Genomic DNA, 18,915 nt, shown 5'->3' on the forward strand with positions numbered 1-18,915 from the left:
CTTCCACAGGCGGTGGTCTCAGCGGAGGGTATCGATAGTTTCAAGAAACTATTTGATAATCACCTGAATGATCACAACATACAGGCTATACAATGTAATACTGACATATAATCACACACATAGGTTGGACTTTTTTCGACCTCACCTAATATGTAACAATCCCCCCAGGATTACTTGTTGTGTTGTCTGCTGGCTGTGCCGGGTGGAGGGATATGTCTGTATAGTCTCAGACCCAAGTCACTGAGTGCAGTCTCAGGAGATGGGAGGCAGCGGTGTGGGACCTCTGCAACTTGTCTCATGTAATCATTTCATCTTCCACTGATTACTGAATACCAATATTATGAGTCCTGACCCTTACACTGTATACTTTATATTCTACATTACACACTCCTGACCCCTGCACTATATACTCTATGTTGTACATTACATCATTCTGATACTATATACTCCCATCTGTTGTATCTTATATAATATGTTGTACATTACATAGTCCTGAAATCTGCTCTCTCCCCTCCCCCCACTGCTATATATACACATAATATGTATTCTCTTTTGTTACACCCATTTCCTACCAGCTGGACATTTTATATCTGATGATCTGATTGGAGAACAGCAGGAACCAATCAGCTGATGTCTAGTAATAATCTTTGTATTTGTATTTTAGTAGATGGACGGGAGATGAGGAAAACCTCAGAGGATTGTCTCACTTTGTCTCCAGACTGTAAAGTAGAAGATGAGGACATCACACAGTATAGTCCAGGAGAAAACCCGACTACCTCAAATGTCCATCCGGCACCACACAGTGTAGATGGACCATCGTATTCCTCTTATCCTGAGGAACCTCAGACTGTGAGGGACGGTGCCGTCCTTCCAACAGAGAAGAGCTTTTCCTGTACTGAGTGCGGGAAGTGTTTCCATTATAAATCCAAACTTAATGTACATATAAGATCTCACACAGGAGAGAAGCCATATTCCTGCCCAGAGTGTGGGAAATGTTTTTCAAGGAAGTCCTTTCTCTCCACACATCAGAGATCTCACACAGGAGAGAAGCCGTTTTCCTGTCCTGAGTGCGGGAAATGTTTTTCACAGACGTCCAGTCTTTCCACACATCAGAGATCTCACACGGGGCAGCAGCCACATTCCTGTCCTGAGTGTGGGAAATGTTTTTCACATAAGTCCAGTCTTTACGACCATCAGAGATCTCACACGGGGGAGAAGCCGCATTTCTGTCCTGAGTGCGGGAAATGTTTTTCACAGAAGTCCTATCTTTACAGACATCAGAGATCTCACACCGGGGCAAAGCCGTTTTCTTGTCCTGAGTGTGGGAAATGTTTTTCAGTGAAGTCCACTCTTTCCACACATCAGAGATCTCACACGGGGGAGAAGCCGTTTTCCTGTCCTGAGTGTGGGAAATGTTTTTCACGGAAGTCCGATCTTTACAGACATCAGAGATCTCACACAGGAGAGAAGCTGTATTCCTGTCCTGAGTGCGGGAAATGTTTTTCACAGCAGTCCCAACTTTTCACACATCAGAGATCTCACACGGGGGAGAAGCCGTATTCCTGTCCTGAGTGCGGGAAATGTTTTTCACGGAAGTCCGATCTTTACAGACATCAGAGATCTCACACAGGAGAGAAGCCGTATTCCTGTCCTGAGTGTGGGAAATTTTTTTCACAGCAGTCCCAACTTTTCACACATCAGAGATCTCACACAGGGGAGAAACCACATTCCTGTCCTGAGTGCGGGAAATGTTTTTCACAGAAGTACAGTCTTTCCAGACATCAGAGATCTCACATGGGGGAGAAGCCGTATTCCTGTCCTGAGTGAGGGAATTGCTCCTCACTGAAGTCCTGTCTTGAAACAGAACGAAACTCTGGATAGCCGCACTCCGGATTGTGTAAAAATTAGATGCCTTTATTTCTTCAAAATGCAAGTGCAAAACTCCATTGAACAAAACGTCACAGCAAAAAGGGAACAAAAAAGGATTTTTGAATAAAATAGCTAACGCGTTTCACGCTACAAACAGCGCTTACTCACAGTTAGCTTATGTTCTGAATGACAAACAAATATATACTGTTCATGTATAAGCACACCACAGTGAAATCAGAGGTAAAACCATGACAGCTGATAAGGCTATCATCATAGATGAAGTCCTGTCTTCCTGTACATCAGGGATCCCACACAACCCTCGAGGTGTATTAATGCCTTGAGTGTGGGAAATGTCTTCTATATGAATGTTGCTGGACATCACAGCTCTCATGTGGGGAAGAAGCACACCCTGATATACACCTCAGATATACTCCATGGCTGATCTTCATCATGGAAGAAACAGTTGATAAGGAGATCAGAGATCACCAAAGACATGGATGAAGTGTTGTACCGTGTCGGCCATTGATAGCAGGAGAAAAATAAAAATGGAGTCATTACTTTTCATCCATTTTGTAGATTTTGTAAATATTTAAAAAAAAATTGTTAAATGAATGTCGCACTCATTCCTCCCGCTGTGAGGTCATTTTTTTGTAATTCTAAAAACATTTTATTAGAAAAGAGTGCAGTTGTTGTGACATTTATAAAGGAAATGTTACCAAAGCAGCACACAGACCCCCCTGAGGTTCTTCTGTGTATTTGGGGGTCTTTGGAGGGTCTTTGTGCTGCTTAAAAAAAAGAAGCCGGCAATGAAATGTCATTTTCTGTAAATTTAAACCAATTAATTTTTCCTTTTGTAAAATGTCACATTTTCTGTAGCCCATCCAACAGGAAGGATGAAAAACTGTATAGAGTCCCCCAAAATATATACCAGACCCTTTGTTTTCCTTCCTCCCCTTTCCCTCTCTCCTCCCTCCTTTTTCTCTTTCTAACCCCCCAAACCCCCCCCCCCCATTTTTCTTTCCCCTTTTCATCTTTTCTATTGCAGTCGCTGGGTTGTAGTTTCTTATTCCATCTTTATTAACCAATTAATATAGATACACATCCATTGATTGCACGTCCCCCCGCAGCCGTCGATGGGGAACCTTGGTGGTGCTCTGACCTCGGCTGAGGCTTTGGGTACTGGGGAAGCAACATCTCCCCTCGCTTTTTTCCCCCTTGTTTAATTTCTTCTATAGAATGTAATGTTTTATATATGTAATTCAATTGTTTTGATACATAGTGCTTAATACTGTAATAATTACTTGCTGATATTCCCCTGACGAAGTGGTATAAAGACCGCAAAACATGTTGAGAACCATATCCATGGAAACCCACCATATCTTTTTTTTTAATCAATAGTTTTTATTAAAGTTTAAATTTTTATCAAGACAAATGACAGAAATTATGACTAAATAACATTAGTTACATTATTTAGATACATAGATAATAGTATCCAAAAATAATAAAAAATATAATATAAAGAAAACCATATTAATTATCTGAATTATAATAGGGATAATAAAGATAATGATCGGGAGGTTATTAATACATCCATTGTGGAGACAATACACAAAAGTAATATAAATATTATCTTCATATATTTATATACTGCCAATTCAAGTAATTCAAAGATGATGAACCTAAATATATTCCCGAACACCCCTATGGGTGCTAAACTGTGTTCGGGACAGTAATAGTAACCTGCCATTTAATAGATACAAAACAAAGATTAAAATATTAGAGCGGGGTAAGTGATTTTTTTAATTCAAGTTATGTAGGAACAAAGAACTCGTGCAATGTTTTGGGCACTAGCCCATTTTAACCATGGCTGACATATTTTATGAGTATGTTCTGTTTTGTGAGGCCGAAGAGCTAGAACTGATTCATAAATGTAATGAGTTTGAGTCGATTCTATCACTTCTTTTATGGAAGTAGGATCAGGATTTTTCCTGTTCCTCGTTATACTGATCCTGGCTGACAGCAAAATTTGTGTAAACACATTTCTAAACTGGATAGGATATCAATCAAGATCAACGGATAATAGAGCCAGTGAGGGATTTGGAGGAATGACTGCTTTGGTAATTTCAGACATAACTTGAAAGATTTGTTCCCAATACTTCCCAAGTTTAGGGCATGTCCAAAATGTATGCAACATATCACCTTTTTTTCCGCACAATCTCCAACATTTGTCATCAAATGTGCCATTGAATTTAGATATTTTCTCAGGAGTAAGATACCAGCGTTGAGTTAATTTAATGGATACTTCCCATAATGTAGAGCAGCATGTGGCTTTATATGTGGTGTTACAGGCTTTTTCCCATTGGTCAACTGTATAGGTGTATCCTAAGTCTTCTTCCCATCTAATTAAAGGGATAGTCTTTATAAACACACTTTTTTGTTGAAGAAGATTATAGAAAAGAGAGATCCCTTTTTTTTTTTTTTTTTTAAAGGTGTTTATTTTAAAAAAAATTTGAACACACATACAGCATATAAGGCAAACAGTACACAAGTCAAAGAGACTCCCTCCAGAGGTGAATACAGAGGCATCGATAAAGACACCTCGTTGGAGTAAACCAAACTGCTACCATTATATGCAAAAACACAGAAAAACCCCAACAAAACAAAGACACAACAACAGACATGCCAACATTCGCGCACACACACCCATCACACTCACATCTGTCACCGTCCCCCTATGCAGTATCATTTCAACATAAATAGCTGCCACATAAGGTCATACAGTAGCAGATTACCACCCTGTTTCGTTCCCCCCCCCATACCCGGAACCACCATCCACAAAGCCCGAGCCTCCGGCCCTACCCCCGCAGCCCCCCCAGGGGGTCCTGCGAGGATAGGATCGTCCCCCAGAATGAACCAGAGACATCCAACCATGGTTGCCACACCTTATGAAACTTTTTCAAGCAAGCTCTGTGTTTATACACTATTTTAAATTTAGGGAGTTCACCATTAATAATACCATACAGTGATTGAATTTTGGGAGGAACATTTTCTTTCCAGTGCAATAAGATCACTTTACGTGCATAAAATAAAATGGTACGCAGAAGAGTCCGTTCTGACGCCCTGTGAACAAAGTCATTCAATATACCCAGCAGCCCCACCTCAGGGGTTTGAGGCACTGGGAGAGCAAGATGATCATCAAAGAATGTGAACAGGTCCATCCAATACACATTTAGTCCAGGACAACTCCAAAACATATGAAATAGATCAGCATTATCGTGAGTACATCTAGGACACAAGGTCTCAGTTCTCAAACCCATTCTAGCCAGTCTAGCCGGAGTGTAGTACAGCTGATGAATAAACTTAAACTGAACATATTGGTCGGAAGTGCTGATAATATCCTGGAAGCAGGTTTCAGTAGTTTCCTCTCACCCCTCCTCTACCAGGGCAGGTATCAAACACTTCCACTTCACAAATGAATTGCAAAATGGGTCCGCTCCTACCCTGGAGAGGTGATCGTAAAAAGTTGTAACCTGTTTAGTAAGATCCGGGTAAGACATCAGGTCCTCCATAGGGGACTCCTGAAGCTCTATGTGCAAGGAACCAAACTGCGCCCGAATGGCATGTCTAAGAAGTAGATACTTATAGAAAAATGTATTATCTATTGAGAAGGTACTCCGTAAGTTGTCAAAGGATTCAAGCTAATTTCCCTTGATGATATGGGACAGGCGCAGAACATGCAGCCTTGCCCACCATTGGGAGTCTGGGTGCCCATGCAGTTCAGGTATACTGGTATTGTCCCATAGCGGTGTTTGTGGTGACCTGCCCGGGGTAGAAATAGAAAGTAGTTTCTCTCCCTCTCTCCAGGCCAGTAGACCCACCTCCATGGTGGAAAATCTATAGCATTTAGAATGTAGAGCCCTGTGCAGTACGTCATTAACCGAGTCAAACAGGGCATGGAGGATTGACATGAGAATGGCAGAGGGGGGCTGGGGGTTGGAATGCAACCAGTCATATATATATGTCAGTTGGGAGGCAAGGAAATACTTGCCTAGGTTCGGGTGGGCCAGGCCTCCTTTCGATTTAGAGGATTGCAAAGATGTCTTGGCAAATCGCGGTTGGGAGTTTTGCCAGATAAAGGAGGACACACTGGATTCTATTTTCATAAATACCTTTTTTGGGAGATAGACCGGGGCAGCTCGAAAACAGTATAAAAATTTTGGGAAGAATATCATTTTAAAGATGTTAATATGACCTATTAAGTTGAGAGGGAGAGTTGCCCATGCTTGAAGTCTGTCAACCATCTGTTTTGTGATTGGGGTAATATTCAAGGCTTCATATTTGGGGAGCTCGTTATGTATCTGAATGCCCAGATATTTGAATGACTGGGACGTCTGAAGTTTAGACACGTTCAAGTAATCATAGGAGCAGCGAGGGCCAATGGGAAAAGCTATCGACTTATCCCAACCTACCCTCAGACCAGACACATCCCCAAATTCCTCAACCACCCGCATGAGACCATGGAAGGAGCCTTCCTTACCATCTAAATAAATCAAGGCATCATCTGCATACAAAGATATCTTTTCCTCCAGTAATCCTACTCGGATGCCCCCTATCCCCGAAGCCTGCCGCACCGCCAGGGCCAGGGGCTCTATAGCGATGGCGAACAGGAGCGGGGACAGGGGACACCCTTGTCTAGTCCCCCTAAACAACCGAAATGGTGATGAGACATCTCTATTAGTTCTCACCCTCACACTCGGCTTAGCATATAGCAAGCGGACCCATTTTGTAAATAGTGGGCCAAAGCCCATGTTAGCCATTGTCTCCCACAAAAATGACCAACGCACCGTATCAAATGCCTTTAACACATCTAAGGACAATACCAAGCTACTATGTTTATCCCTACATGCTCTATGGATATGTAGATATAATCTGCGTATATTGTCAAAAGTGCTACGTCCAGGCAATAAACCCAGCCTGATCTGGCGAGATTAATGTAAGTATAACTTTTTGCAAACGAAGAGCCAATATTTTGGCCAAAATTTTTGCGTCATGGTTTAGGAGAGAGATAGGACGGTAGGACTCACATAGCAATTTGTTCTTGCCCGGCTTGGGCAAGACCACTATCAGGGCTTCATTCATGGAGTCAGGAAGAGATCCCATGCTCAAAGACGCTCTGTACGTGAGGAGTAGCTTAGGGGCTACCAGTTCAGTATAGGTCTGGTACCACGCCGAAGGGATACCGTCAAGGTCGGGAATCTTCTAAGGCGGTAGGGAACCTATCCCTGCCTCCACCTCCTCAAGAGTAATCTCCTGCTCAAGGAGGTCTCGCTGGGCCTCCTCCAGTCCAGGAAACACCAACGACGAGAAAAAACCCCGAAATGTAGCCTCCGATGGGGGCACTGGATCGTCATAAAGTTTGCTGTAGTATGAGGTAAATTCCTGATTTATCGCCCCCGGGTCTTCAGTAGTAGAACCATTGGGCAGTTGTATGGCAGAGATGGGATGGAACTATCCAGATAGTCCGTATGAGCAAGGAAGGCTAATAGCCTCCCATTCTTACCCCCGTGTTCATGTAGTTTTGCTGTCAGGTTTAGTTGTTGTATTTTAGTCGTGTCTACAAGATGTAACTGCAACAGCTTGTGGGCATTCGTCAGTTCACCTCGAGTAGTCTCAGTCGGGTTGAGTATATGTCTACGTTTAGCCTCCTCAAGGGAACGTTCAAGATCCAGTTGTTGGGCCCTCCCCGCTCGTCTATGATGCTTAATACGAGATATGTACGAACCGCGCAATACCGCCTTAAAGGCATCCCAGGTAGGACCCGCTGCCATGGTGCCAATGTTCGTGGACCAGTAGTCTGTCATATCTGAGGGAATGGCCTCTTGTATCCCCGGTGTGGACACCCACAAGGGGCTAAGTTTCCACACCCTAAATGAAGGACAGTGCCCCAGGGAAAGGATAACCTGCAGTAGTGAGTGATCCGAAACTGTTTGAGAGATATATTTAATTGCCCTGACGACCGGCAGGAAACTCCCGGTGGCCAGTGCATAGTCTAGTCTGGACAGAGAGCCATACGTTTTGGATTGACAGGAGAATACCTTTACCCCCGGGAATTTCCAACGCCAAATATCAACATATCCATAGGCCTCACACCATTTACTAAACAATCTTGATTTGTTCCCATGGGGTTTCAACCGATCCAGATCAGGCTGTATCACCGAGTTGAAATCCCCCACAATAAACGTAGGGCAAACAGGTAACAGTGATAACTTAGTACTCAAATCGGAGAATACCGTGGCCGTGGCTTGCGGAGGAACATAAATTGTGACCAGAATGACAGGAGTTCTTAGCACCGTGGCATGTAACACTAAAAATTGACCCCCGGGGTCCGAGACCACCTGATGGCACTCAAACTGTAGCCCTTTGCGTATTAAGATGGCCACCCCACGAGCATAGTTGGAGTAAGTGGAATGAAAGTTGTGAGCCACCCAACACTTTTTTAACGCAAGGATTTTTGAGCCCACCAGATGAGTCTCCTGCAGACAAAGAATATGCGGGTGCATTCGTTTAATCTGCTCAAACACCAATGCACATTTAAATTTAGAATTCAGCCCCCGAACATTCCAGGAGCATATGTTTACCTCAGCCATGTGAGGGTTGGAAATAGTGTAAAAAACGTGAACAAGCGGGTGCAGCCCGCCCAGGAACCCCAAAACAGTCCCTCACCAGACAGCCAGAGCCACAGTACCTCCAGGGGGACAAGGTGACACATACATACTCCCATCCATCCACACACCACACACTCCTCACCCATACAACAAATAAAGAGCTGCCAATTAGCAGCAACAACCCTGCCCTGCTCCCACGGAAATGGAGCGGGCTTGTACCCAAAACTGGGGCCATGCGTGGGGCGCATGGCCTGATAGCCATGCAATTATCCGCAACTAGTTAACTTCACCACAATGTGGCTCAAGATCGTTCTGCCTGGAGCAGCTCCCAGGTACTCATCCAAAAAATGGAGGAGAAAAAGAGTCCCGCAACATAAAAAAAATAAATCTTGTTAGTCCCAACATGTTTCAATAAGAGCAGCAATAAGAGCAGCAGAGACCCGCCTCCCTGACCGAAGGCAGTTGCAAAAAAGAAAAAAGGGGGGCAAAGAAGAAAATAGAATGATAACCATCCAGGCCATTATCCTTCAGGCAGGATCTTGAGGGGGTTGGGGTAAGGATTCCCACCATGCAAGGACGTTCTTGGGTGACTGGAAGAAAAGAACCTTCTCCTGATAGACAATGCGTAGGGTAGCCGGGAATATCATAGAATACTTCACTGCGTGTTCTCTCAGCTTTTGTTTAACAGACTGGAATTGCGCCCGTTGGTTGCAAACAGCCACAGAATAATCTGGATACAGTGACACAGCAGCATTATTGATCTTCAAGCTGCCTTTCACTCTGGCCGCCCGCAGTATAGCATCTCTGTCTCTGTAGTTCAGCAACCTAATAACCATGGTACGTGGCGGATTGCCCGCGGGGAGAGGTCTGCCCGGGACTCTGTGAGCCCGTTCTATCACAAAGCAGGGGGACAGGGTGTCACGGCCAAACTCCTGCTCAAGCCAACTTTCCAAAAAGGCCACTGGGTCAGACCCCTCTACCCGCTCAGGAAGACCCACCAGCCTCAGGTTGTTACGTCTGAGGCGGTTCTCGAGGTCGTCCATCTTGTTTTCAAGGGAGGCAATTTTACCCCCCGCTGTATTGAGTTTAGGCCATATAGGGTCAACTGCATCCTCCAAGTCACTAATACGTTTCTCAGTCTCATCCACCCTTCCACGTATTTTCTGAACATCCTGTCTCAGCAATGTAAAGTCACTTCTAATTTCAGCCACAGTCCCCATTAGAGCCGCATGGTTTACCTTAATGGTGTGCAGCACATCGGCAAGCGTCGGGTCCCGGCCTCTCCCCTCCGCCTCCTCTCCCTCCGAGATCTGTGACTCCAGGATCGGGGGGTCCAGATGTCCCGGGGAGGACGGCGGAGAGGATTCCCCAAAGAGATCCGGCGTGGAGGCCGGAGAATCACAGAGCGCCGCGGTGGTGGTCCCGCGGCCATCTTGGCCCGAGCGTGTGTGCGCAGACATTCGCGCCAGCGGCTGCCTTTTGCGTTTGCCCATCCGCCGATATCACCTGCCAGGGAAGCGGGGGGGTCCTCCGGTGCAGTCGGTGTCTTTCGGTCGGCAATTAGTGCGGGATTAACCCAGGATGGAGCAGGATTGTAGCGGGAGAAGTCCGCTCACATGACCACCTAGGCCACGCCCCCCAGAGAGATCCCTTTTTGATGATGTATGGGGATCTTAAGGAAGGACCAAGCCGATTGGGGAACATTATAGGTCCATGATGGGAGGTTGGAAATGCAATTCTTAGTTCGGATGTAGAGGAATAAATCTGAATTTGACAATTGAAATTTCTTTTGAAGTGTAGGAAATGGTTTGATCACCCCATTATCAAATAGATCAGATAGATATTTTAATTCCCTTCTCTATCCATGGTGTAAATGAGGTTGTCTTCATGAAATTATGTAGAGTATTTAGCGGAATTTGGACTTTGGTAGGAAGAGGGTGTGAGGAAGTTAGGTGCAGAAATTGAGCCCAGGATTTAAGTGTTGCTAATATTGTTGGGGAGATGCAAGAAGGTATCTTGGCTCCAAGTGCCATGGAAGGAATCCATATTGATTATTTCCTGGGATCTTAGCAGTTTCCATCTTCCCCCAAATTGTAGATGGAGGAGATAGAAACCATTCCTTAGACTGTGTGAGAACCGAGGCTAAATAATAATCTTGAAAATACACATATCCTGTTTCTTCACTAAGTTTGAATGAGCACATCTAGATTTTTTACCCTGTCAGATGAATCTAGAAAACAGAGTCTGAAGGGATTTGAAAAATTTTAACAGAATTGGAATCGGGAGAGTTCTAAAAAAGTATAACATTTGTGGAAGGTGAAGCATTTTAAATGCTGCCAAATGTCCCATCCATGAAAATTCATGGGATGCTAGTTTAGTGAGATTTTCTTGTAATGCATTACGAAGTGGAATATAATTATATTGGAACAGTGTTTTACATGAATTTGATAATTGAATACACAAATATTTAATTGTACTTTCAGTCCATGTATAAGGGAATTTTAATTTAAGATGTTTAGTAGTATTTTCATCTATCCACAAGATCAATATACAAGATTTATTTGCCTGTAATAAGAAACTTTGCTGAACATATTTAGTGTTTCCTGAATTTCCGGTAAGGATTTCACAGGATCAGTAATCATAAGAACAACATCATCTGCAAAAAGGTTGATTTTATGTTCTTGTTCAGCAATGGTAACTCCTAGAATTTTTTTGTTGGACCTAATACTCTCAGCTAGGGGGGATAAGGGGCATCCTTGTCGTGTACCTTTTGTTATTGGGAATGGAGGTGATAAAGAATCCGTAGTATACACTCGAGCCGAGGGGACAGAGTACAGGGCTAATATTGCGTTGTTGATTTGACCTGTTAAGCCAAATTTAGTCAGAACTGATGACAGGTATCCCCAATGAACTCTATCAAACGCTTTTTCAGCATCAAGCGACAGAAACAGGGATGGCAATTCTATATGGTGTATTATATTTATCATTCTTCTAGTAGCATCCGATGCTTGTCTTCCTTTGGTGAAACCCGACTGATCTCTATGGATAAGAGAGGGTGACAAACGATCTATTCTTTTGGCTATAAGTTTCGCATATATTTTAACATCTAAATTGAGTAAGGAAATTGGTCTAAAATTTTTAGGTGAAGATGGTTCCTTATCTGGTTTTGGAAGAGTTACAACAAGAGCATTCAGCATTTCATTGGGAAATGATGAAGAATTGGCTGCTAAATTATAAATGTCACATAGTATAGGTGCTAGAGTACTTTGAATTTTTTTTTAATATTCCCCCGTAAAGCCATCTGGACCAGGTGATTTCAAGTTAGGAAGAATACGGATAGTTTGTAGAATTTCAGGAATAGTAAAGGGAGAATTGAGAAATTCTAATTTTTGTTAGGAAATAGATGGAAGATTGACACTCTCCAAAAAGGTGTCAATCTCCTCCTGAGAAGGTTGATGGGTATCACCATCGTTCTTAATGTTATATAAATCATTATAATATGAGCTAAATGCTTCAGCTATTGAAGAAGGCTTAAGCAATTTTTCATTAGTGTGAGGATGGTAGAGGAATGGGATTTTAGTCTTAGATCGATAACCTTTAATGCGTAATGCCATTGTTTTCCCCGCTTTGTTCCCTGTTGCATAAGTGGTAGCTCGGAATTTTTTATAGGATTTCTCATGTGTCTCTAGAAGTAGGGTTCTTAATTCATTACGTAACTGGAAAATTTGTGTTTTAATGAAAGGAGAAGGATCATTTCTATTGTGTTCCTCAGCTTTTGCTATCTCCTTAGTAAGTTCATCCATTCTCTGAGTTCTCTTTCTTTTAGCTTTATAACCTAATTGCATAAACACCCCTCTCATAACAGCTTTATGAGCATTTCCATAATATCATTGGGTCAGATATAGATGTCAAATTAATTGAAAAGAATTCAGTAAGGTGTTGTTGGAGTGTTGTGGAGTAATTTTCATTTTGGAGAATATAGTTATTAGTAGTGATGGCCGAACGGTTCGCCCGGCGGTCGTTTCGCTGCGAATTTCGGTCGTTCGCGGTCCGCTCGTTTCGCGGACTATTGGCGTTGTTTGCCCGGCGGACTTACGTGTTTAATGTGTAAAAGAACTTTGAGCTATGATGACACATCCATCATGGGGTACAGGACAGCCAATTGAGACATGACAGCACATGGACACTTGGACATTCCCCCTAACTTATAAATACATCCGATCCGGCGGCCATTTTACATTCTTTCTTCTGTCACTATAGGGAAAGGTTGCTGTTTGGAGCAGGGACAGATAAACCACTAGCTATTTGGTACACAAAAGTTCTTTTCAGGACTGGTATAGGTGTTAGGTGTATATAGGTTTGCTGTGCTACTGATTGTTGCAGCAGCCTGAGTGTCTTTTGTCAGTTTAGAGAAAGGGACAGAGCGCTGTGTCTGCTGCTATTTTAGGGACAGCCAGATTAGTCGTCATCATCATCATCATCATCATTAGCTGTTACTATCAGGTCCACAAAAGAGCTATTCCAGTAACCAGTAATTGTTCCAGTCTCCTCTGTTTTGCCAGTTTGTATAGGGAAAGGAAGGAAGCAGTGTGTCAGGCAGTGAGGGTCAGTTTAAACAGTTGCTGTTACTATTAGTTCCACAAAGGTTGTTTTCAGGACTGGTATCAGTGGTATGGTAATAGGCTTGTACACGTATAATATTCTTTCTTCCAAATATAGAAAGAATATTATACTTGACTGCTGCCCTTCTGCTGCAGTCTGCTAATCAGTCACAACTCACTTGTTACACAAAGCTCTTTATCAGGACTGGTAACTTGGTCTGTGTAGGGTGCTACAGTACATAGGGTTGAGTGCGGTACAGTCTGCTGTTCTGTAAGGACCGCTATCGGTCCACAATAGATAGGGTTGAGGTGCACCACTGCTGACCGCTGCCCTATACTGCAGCAGTCCTTCAGCAGTATAGGGACTGACATACAGTCTGCTAATCAGTCACACACAACCTACTTGTTCCACAAAGGTCCTTATAAGGACTGGTAACTTGGTGAAGGGTGCTACAGTACATAGGGTTGAGTGCGGTACAGTCTGGTGTTCTGTAAGGACCGCTATCGGTCCACAATAGATAGGGTTGAGGTGCACCACTGCTGACCGCTGCCCTATACTGCAGCAGTCCTTCAGCAGTATAGGGACTGACGTACAGTCTGCTAATCAGTCACACACAACCTACTTGGTCCACAAAGGTCCTTATAAGGACTGGTAACTTGGTGAAGGGTGCTACAGTAAATAGGGTTGAGTGAGGTACAGTCTGCTGTTCTGTAAGGGCCGCTATCGGTCCACAATAGATAGGGTTGAGGTGCACCACTGCTGACCGCTGCCCTATACTGCAGCAGTCCTTCAGCAGTATAGGGACTGACGTACAGTCTGCTAATCAGTCACACACAACCTACTTGGTCCACAAAGCTCTTTATCAGGACTGGTAACTTGGTCTGTGTAGGGTGCTACAGTACATAGGGTTGAGTGCGGTACAGTCTACTGTTCTGTAAGGACCGCTATCGGTCCACAATAGATAGGGTTGAGGTGCACCACTGCTGACCGCTGCCCTATACTGCAGCAGTCCTTTATCAGTATAGGGACTAAGAGTTTTGTCACAGGGTGATTTAAAAAATGACAGGCAGAGGAAGAGGCAGGCCCTTCCGCAGGGGTGGTAGGGGTAGGGCAGGAGCACCAGCCTTGAGCCAAAGTGGGAAGTTGCAGAAGGTGCGTTCAATTACTTTAAAGGAAGCACCAGACTTGGTTGAGTGGCTCACTCAGCCTTACTCTTCTGCACCCTCCTCATCCTCTCGATCTGCACCCTCTTCTTCACTCTCTGCTATGTGCACCCCCAAAGACACTACCACCAACAACACCCCCACCACCACCACCACATACCTTCCGCTTGAGTCACAGGAATTATTTTCCGATCCATATCAAGAGGACATTTCTGATGCGCAGCCACTCTTGGTATTGGATCAGGAAGAGGAGGTAGCAACAACCGCTACTCAGCAGTCTGACGACAGTACCCAGATCAGCCCAAGGCGGAGGTTGGTCCCCGGTGTTGCTGCTTACTCTGAGATCTCTACTTATAGCGGTGGGGAAGGTGACGTTGATGATGACGTGTCTAGTGATGTCACGTGGGTGCCCACAAGAGAGGAAGAGGAGGGGAGTTCAGAGGGAGATATGGACCAGCAGATAGGGAGGAGAAGCAGGAATAACTTACATTGCACAGGAGGGACAAAGCAGACTGCAAATGTATCAGGAGCGAGTCATCGACCATGTACGGTCATATCTGGCGCTCCCAGGACACCGGCACATGGCTCCGCAGTGTGGGCTTTTTTTAACGTGTCCGCTGCTGACAATAGCGTTGCCATCTGCAATCTTTGCAGTCAACGCATTAGTCGCGGTAAGCCCAACACTCACCTAGGGACGACCACCTTAAGAAGGCACATGGGCAGCCATCACTGAGCCGAGTGGGAGCAACGGAACACACAAAGCCACACTGCAGGCTCTCACCGTCCAGCCTCGTCTTCTACTTCTCCTTCTCCTCTCTCCTCACAATTGTCCTCCACTCCACCTTCCATCACGCCAAGCTCACATTTTTCTGCAAAAAGGCAGGCTTCCGTGGGCCTAATGTTCGAGTGTAAAAAAATGATGACGCCGGATAACCCTCTTGCCCAACGATTGACGGCTGGCTTGTCAGAACTCATAGCCCGCCAACTACTGTCATATAAACTGGTGGACTCGGAGGCCTTTTGCAAATTTGTGGCCATTGGAACACCACAATGGAAGGTCCCAGGAAGGAAGTATTTCTCTGAGAAGGGCATCCCAGAGCTATATGGCCGTGTTCAGCGGCAAGTGAATGTATCTCTGGCACACAGTGTCGGTGCCAAGATACATCTGACCACAGACACGTGGTTTAGCAAACACGGGCAGGGAAGGTATATCACTTTTACTGCCCACTGGGTGAACCTTCTGACGGCCGTCAAGCATGTAACCCGTGGCACCCGTGTAGATTTGGTTTTACCGCCAAGGATTGCATGCAGGCCTGACTCTTCTTCTCCTCCTCCTCCATCCTCCTCCCTCTCCTCCTCAGCTGCCTCCTTTTCTGCTGCTAGCGTCTCTTCCGCTGCACTGCCCAAGCTCCCCAGAACCTATTCCACATGCCAGGTGAGACGTTGCCATGCCGTGCTGCGTCTGTTGTGCCTGGAAGCCAAGAGCCACACTGGCCCGGCACTCCTTTCAGCTTTGCGTTCACAGGCAGATCAGTGGCTAACACCGCTCAATTTGACAGTTGGTAAAGTGGTGTGTGACAACGGTGCCAATCTGCTTAGCGCATTGAAACAGGGCAAAATCACGCACGTGCCATGCATGGCACACGTCTTAAACTTGGTCGTGCAGCGATTCCTTGTCAAATACCCTGGGGTCCAGGACATCTTGCAGCAGGCAAGGAAAATCTCAGCCCATTTCAGAAGATCTTACACGGCCATGGCTCGCCTTGCTGACATTCAGTGGCGACACAATCTGCCGGTCAGACGTCTTATTTGTGATTGCCCGACGCGATGGAACGCAACCTTCTATATGCTTGATAGGCTGCTCCAGCAGAAACGTGCAGTTAACATCTACCTGTATGAACTCTGCGGCAGAAACGGTTCTGGGAGCTGGGGTTTTTTTCACCGCGCCAGTGGCTGCTCATGCGCAACGCATGCAGACTTCTGCGGCCATTTGAGGAGATCACCAAACTGGTCAGTCGCAGCCATGGTGCCATCAGTGACATGGTACCTTATGCCTTCTTTATGGAGCGTGCATTGCGTCGTGTCATTGATCAAGCTGTGGAGGAGCAGGAGCGGGAAGATGAGGAAGTCGCAATGCTGGATGAATTCCCAGGGGGGGCTACTCTATCTGAGACAAGTCAACAACAGGAGTCTGAAGAGGAGTCAGAGGAGGATGGTGCCGGGGCGGATGAGGAGGAGCAAGAAGAGCATGCTTTAAACCTTTCTGGGTGGGATCCCTGTTGTGCGTGGATGGGGAGAGGAGAATGAAGAGGACGACATTATCCTGGATGATGAGCAGGAGCCAGGCCACCACACCGCTTCCACTTTAGTGCAAATGGGGGCCTCCATGCTCCAGTGTTTTAATAGGGACCCCCGTATAAAAAGCATAAGGGTCAAGGACCAGTACTGGGTGGCAACGTACTTAGACCCCCGGTACAAACACAAAATGGCAGAAATGTTACCGCCGTCGCAGAGGGCTGTCAGAATGCAGCACTTCCAGGCCTTGCTTCGAGAAATGCTGCATTCTGCTTTTGCGTGCGCTGGCAGAGGAGCAATTCCCACTCCCAGAGAAGGATTTGCGGGTACCAATCCAACAGCGCCTGCAAGAAGAGGCCGGTTTGAAGATGTGTTGGTGACTTCGGATATGAGGTCATTCTTTCAGCTGACCCATCGACAGGTGTCATCCGGATCCAGCATCAGGGAACGCCTAGACCATCAGGTGTCCGACTACATTGGGTTAACGGCCGATGTGGACTCTCTGAGGAGTGATGAACCCCTGAACTACTGGGTGGGCAGGCTTGACCTCTGGTCAGAGCTTGTCCAATTTGCAATCGAATTGTTGGCTTGCCCCTCATCCAGTGTCCTGTCCGAAAGGACGTTCAGCGCAGCAGGGGGGATCTTGACCGATAAGCGTACTCGCCTAGCTCACGACAGTGTTAACTACCTCACATTTCTAAAAATGAATGAGGCATGGATCTCGGAGGAATTGAACACATGTGACCAGTAGACTATGTATATATCTATAAACAATTTTTTTAATCAAGCACACAGACCTTCTTTCTTCATTTGGCTCACTTCCTTGTCCCAAAAAAGCACACCGTACTATATGCCCCTACCCTCCTCTTTGAAGAGGTTGAGCGGTGTCATATTTCTACTGGGGCTGCTTATGAGGGGATCACACCATCCCTGTGCTGTGCTGACTTCCTCCTGGGGGTTCTTATTATGAGGGGATCACACCATCCCTGTGCTGTGCTGAGTTTCTCCTGGGCCTGCTTATTATGAGGGGATCACACCATCCCTGTGCTGTGCTGATTTTCACCTGGGGGTTCTTATTATGAGGGGATCACACCATCCCTATGCTGTGCTGACTTACTCCTGGGGGTTCTTATTATGAGGGGATCACACCATCCCTGTGCTGTGCTGAGTTTCTCCTGGGCCTGCTTATTATGAGGGGATCACACCATCCCTGTGCTGTGCTGAGTTTCTCCTGGGCCTGCTTATTATGAGGGGATCACACCATCCCTGTGCTGTGCTGACTTACTCCTGGGGGTTCTTATTATGAGGGGTTCACACCATCCCTGTGCTGTGCTGACTTCCTCCTGGGGGTTCTTATTATGAGGGGATCACACCATCCCTGTGCTGTGCTGAGTTTCTCCTGGGCCTGCTTATTATGAGGGGATCACACCATCCCTGTGCTGTGCTGACTTACTCCTGGGCCTGCTTATTATGAGGGGATCACACCATCCCTGTGCTGTGCTGACTTCCTCCTGGGGCTACTTACAGTTCTGGTGTGAGTGCTTAATGTCACGCTGCTGATGTCAGTGCTCTCTGTCACGGTGCTGCTGTCAGTGCTGTATATCACGGTGCTGACGTCAGTGCGGTATGTCACGCTTCTGATGTCAGTGCTCTCTATCACTGTGCTGCTGTCAGTGCTGTATATCACGGTGCTGATGTCAGTGCTGTATGTCACGCTTCTGATGTCAGTGCTCTCTATCACGGTGCTGCTGTCAGTGCTGTATATCACGGTGCTGGTGTGAGTGATTTATGTCACGCTGCTGATGTCAGTGCCCTCTATCACGGTGCTTTTGTCAGATGACTCTATCACGGTGCAGGTGTCATTGCTGTATGTCACGCTGCTGGTGATCATCTCCCGCACCCTCTTCTTTGCCTACCCTGGTCCCTGACCTTCCCTCTCCTCCATTGCCTTCATGCGCTCCACAGTCCTGAATTGTCACAACAATTTCCCATATAAAAAAAGAATGCTTGTAGTTATCGATCCCAAATTCACCTCATACATGTGTTATGTCATTGGCCATGTGGTGGGACTATGTTTGCCCAGCTAATAATCATCTTGTGGCTGCAAATTTGACCTAAAGGTTTGCGAAGTTCGCCTCCCATTGAAGTCAATGGGGCCCGCCGCGAACGGTCGGTTTCGCAAACTCGTCCCGTCGGAAGTTCGTCCATCACTACCTATCACACTTTTGAAGGTCCTGGAGCATCAGAACAATGGAATTACCCACAAAATGACCCCATTTTGGAAAGCAAACACCCCAACGTATATTCTATGAGGCATGGGC

The 18,915-nt window shown here is 45.7% G+C and overlaps 2 protein-coding genes across 2 annotated transcripts in view; one reads left to right on the plus strand and one right to left on the minus strand.

The window, feature by feature from the left end:
• LOC143986909 (uncharacterized) overlaps positions 1-2,433 on the plus strand; it is a 130,011-nt gene extending 127,578 nt beyond the window's left edge. The window contains exon 16 of the mRNA XM_077485317.1: positions 885-2,433. Coding sequence (XP_077341443.1) covers positions 885-1,827 — 943 coding nt within the window. The 3' untranslated portion in view covers positions 1,828-2,433. The remainder of the gene's footprint in view (positions 1-884) is intronic.
• Positions 1-18,915, minus strand: part of LOC143989882 (uncharacterized) — a 99,534-nt gene that overhangs the window by 64,804 nt on the left and 15,815 nt on the right. The gene's annotated exons all lie outside the window — the stretch shown is intronic.

This window comes from Lithobates pipiens, unplaced genomic scaffold (assembly GCF_037356315.1).
Source record: "Lithobates pipiens isolate NorthernLeopardFrog02 unplaced genomic scaffold, aLitPip1_a1.2 Scaffold_18, whole genome shotgun sequence".
NCBI classification, from domain to species: domain Eukaryota; kingdom Metazoa; phylum Chordata; class Amphibia; order Anura; family Ranidae; genus Lithobates; species Lithobates pipiens.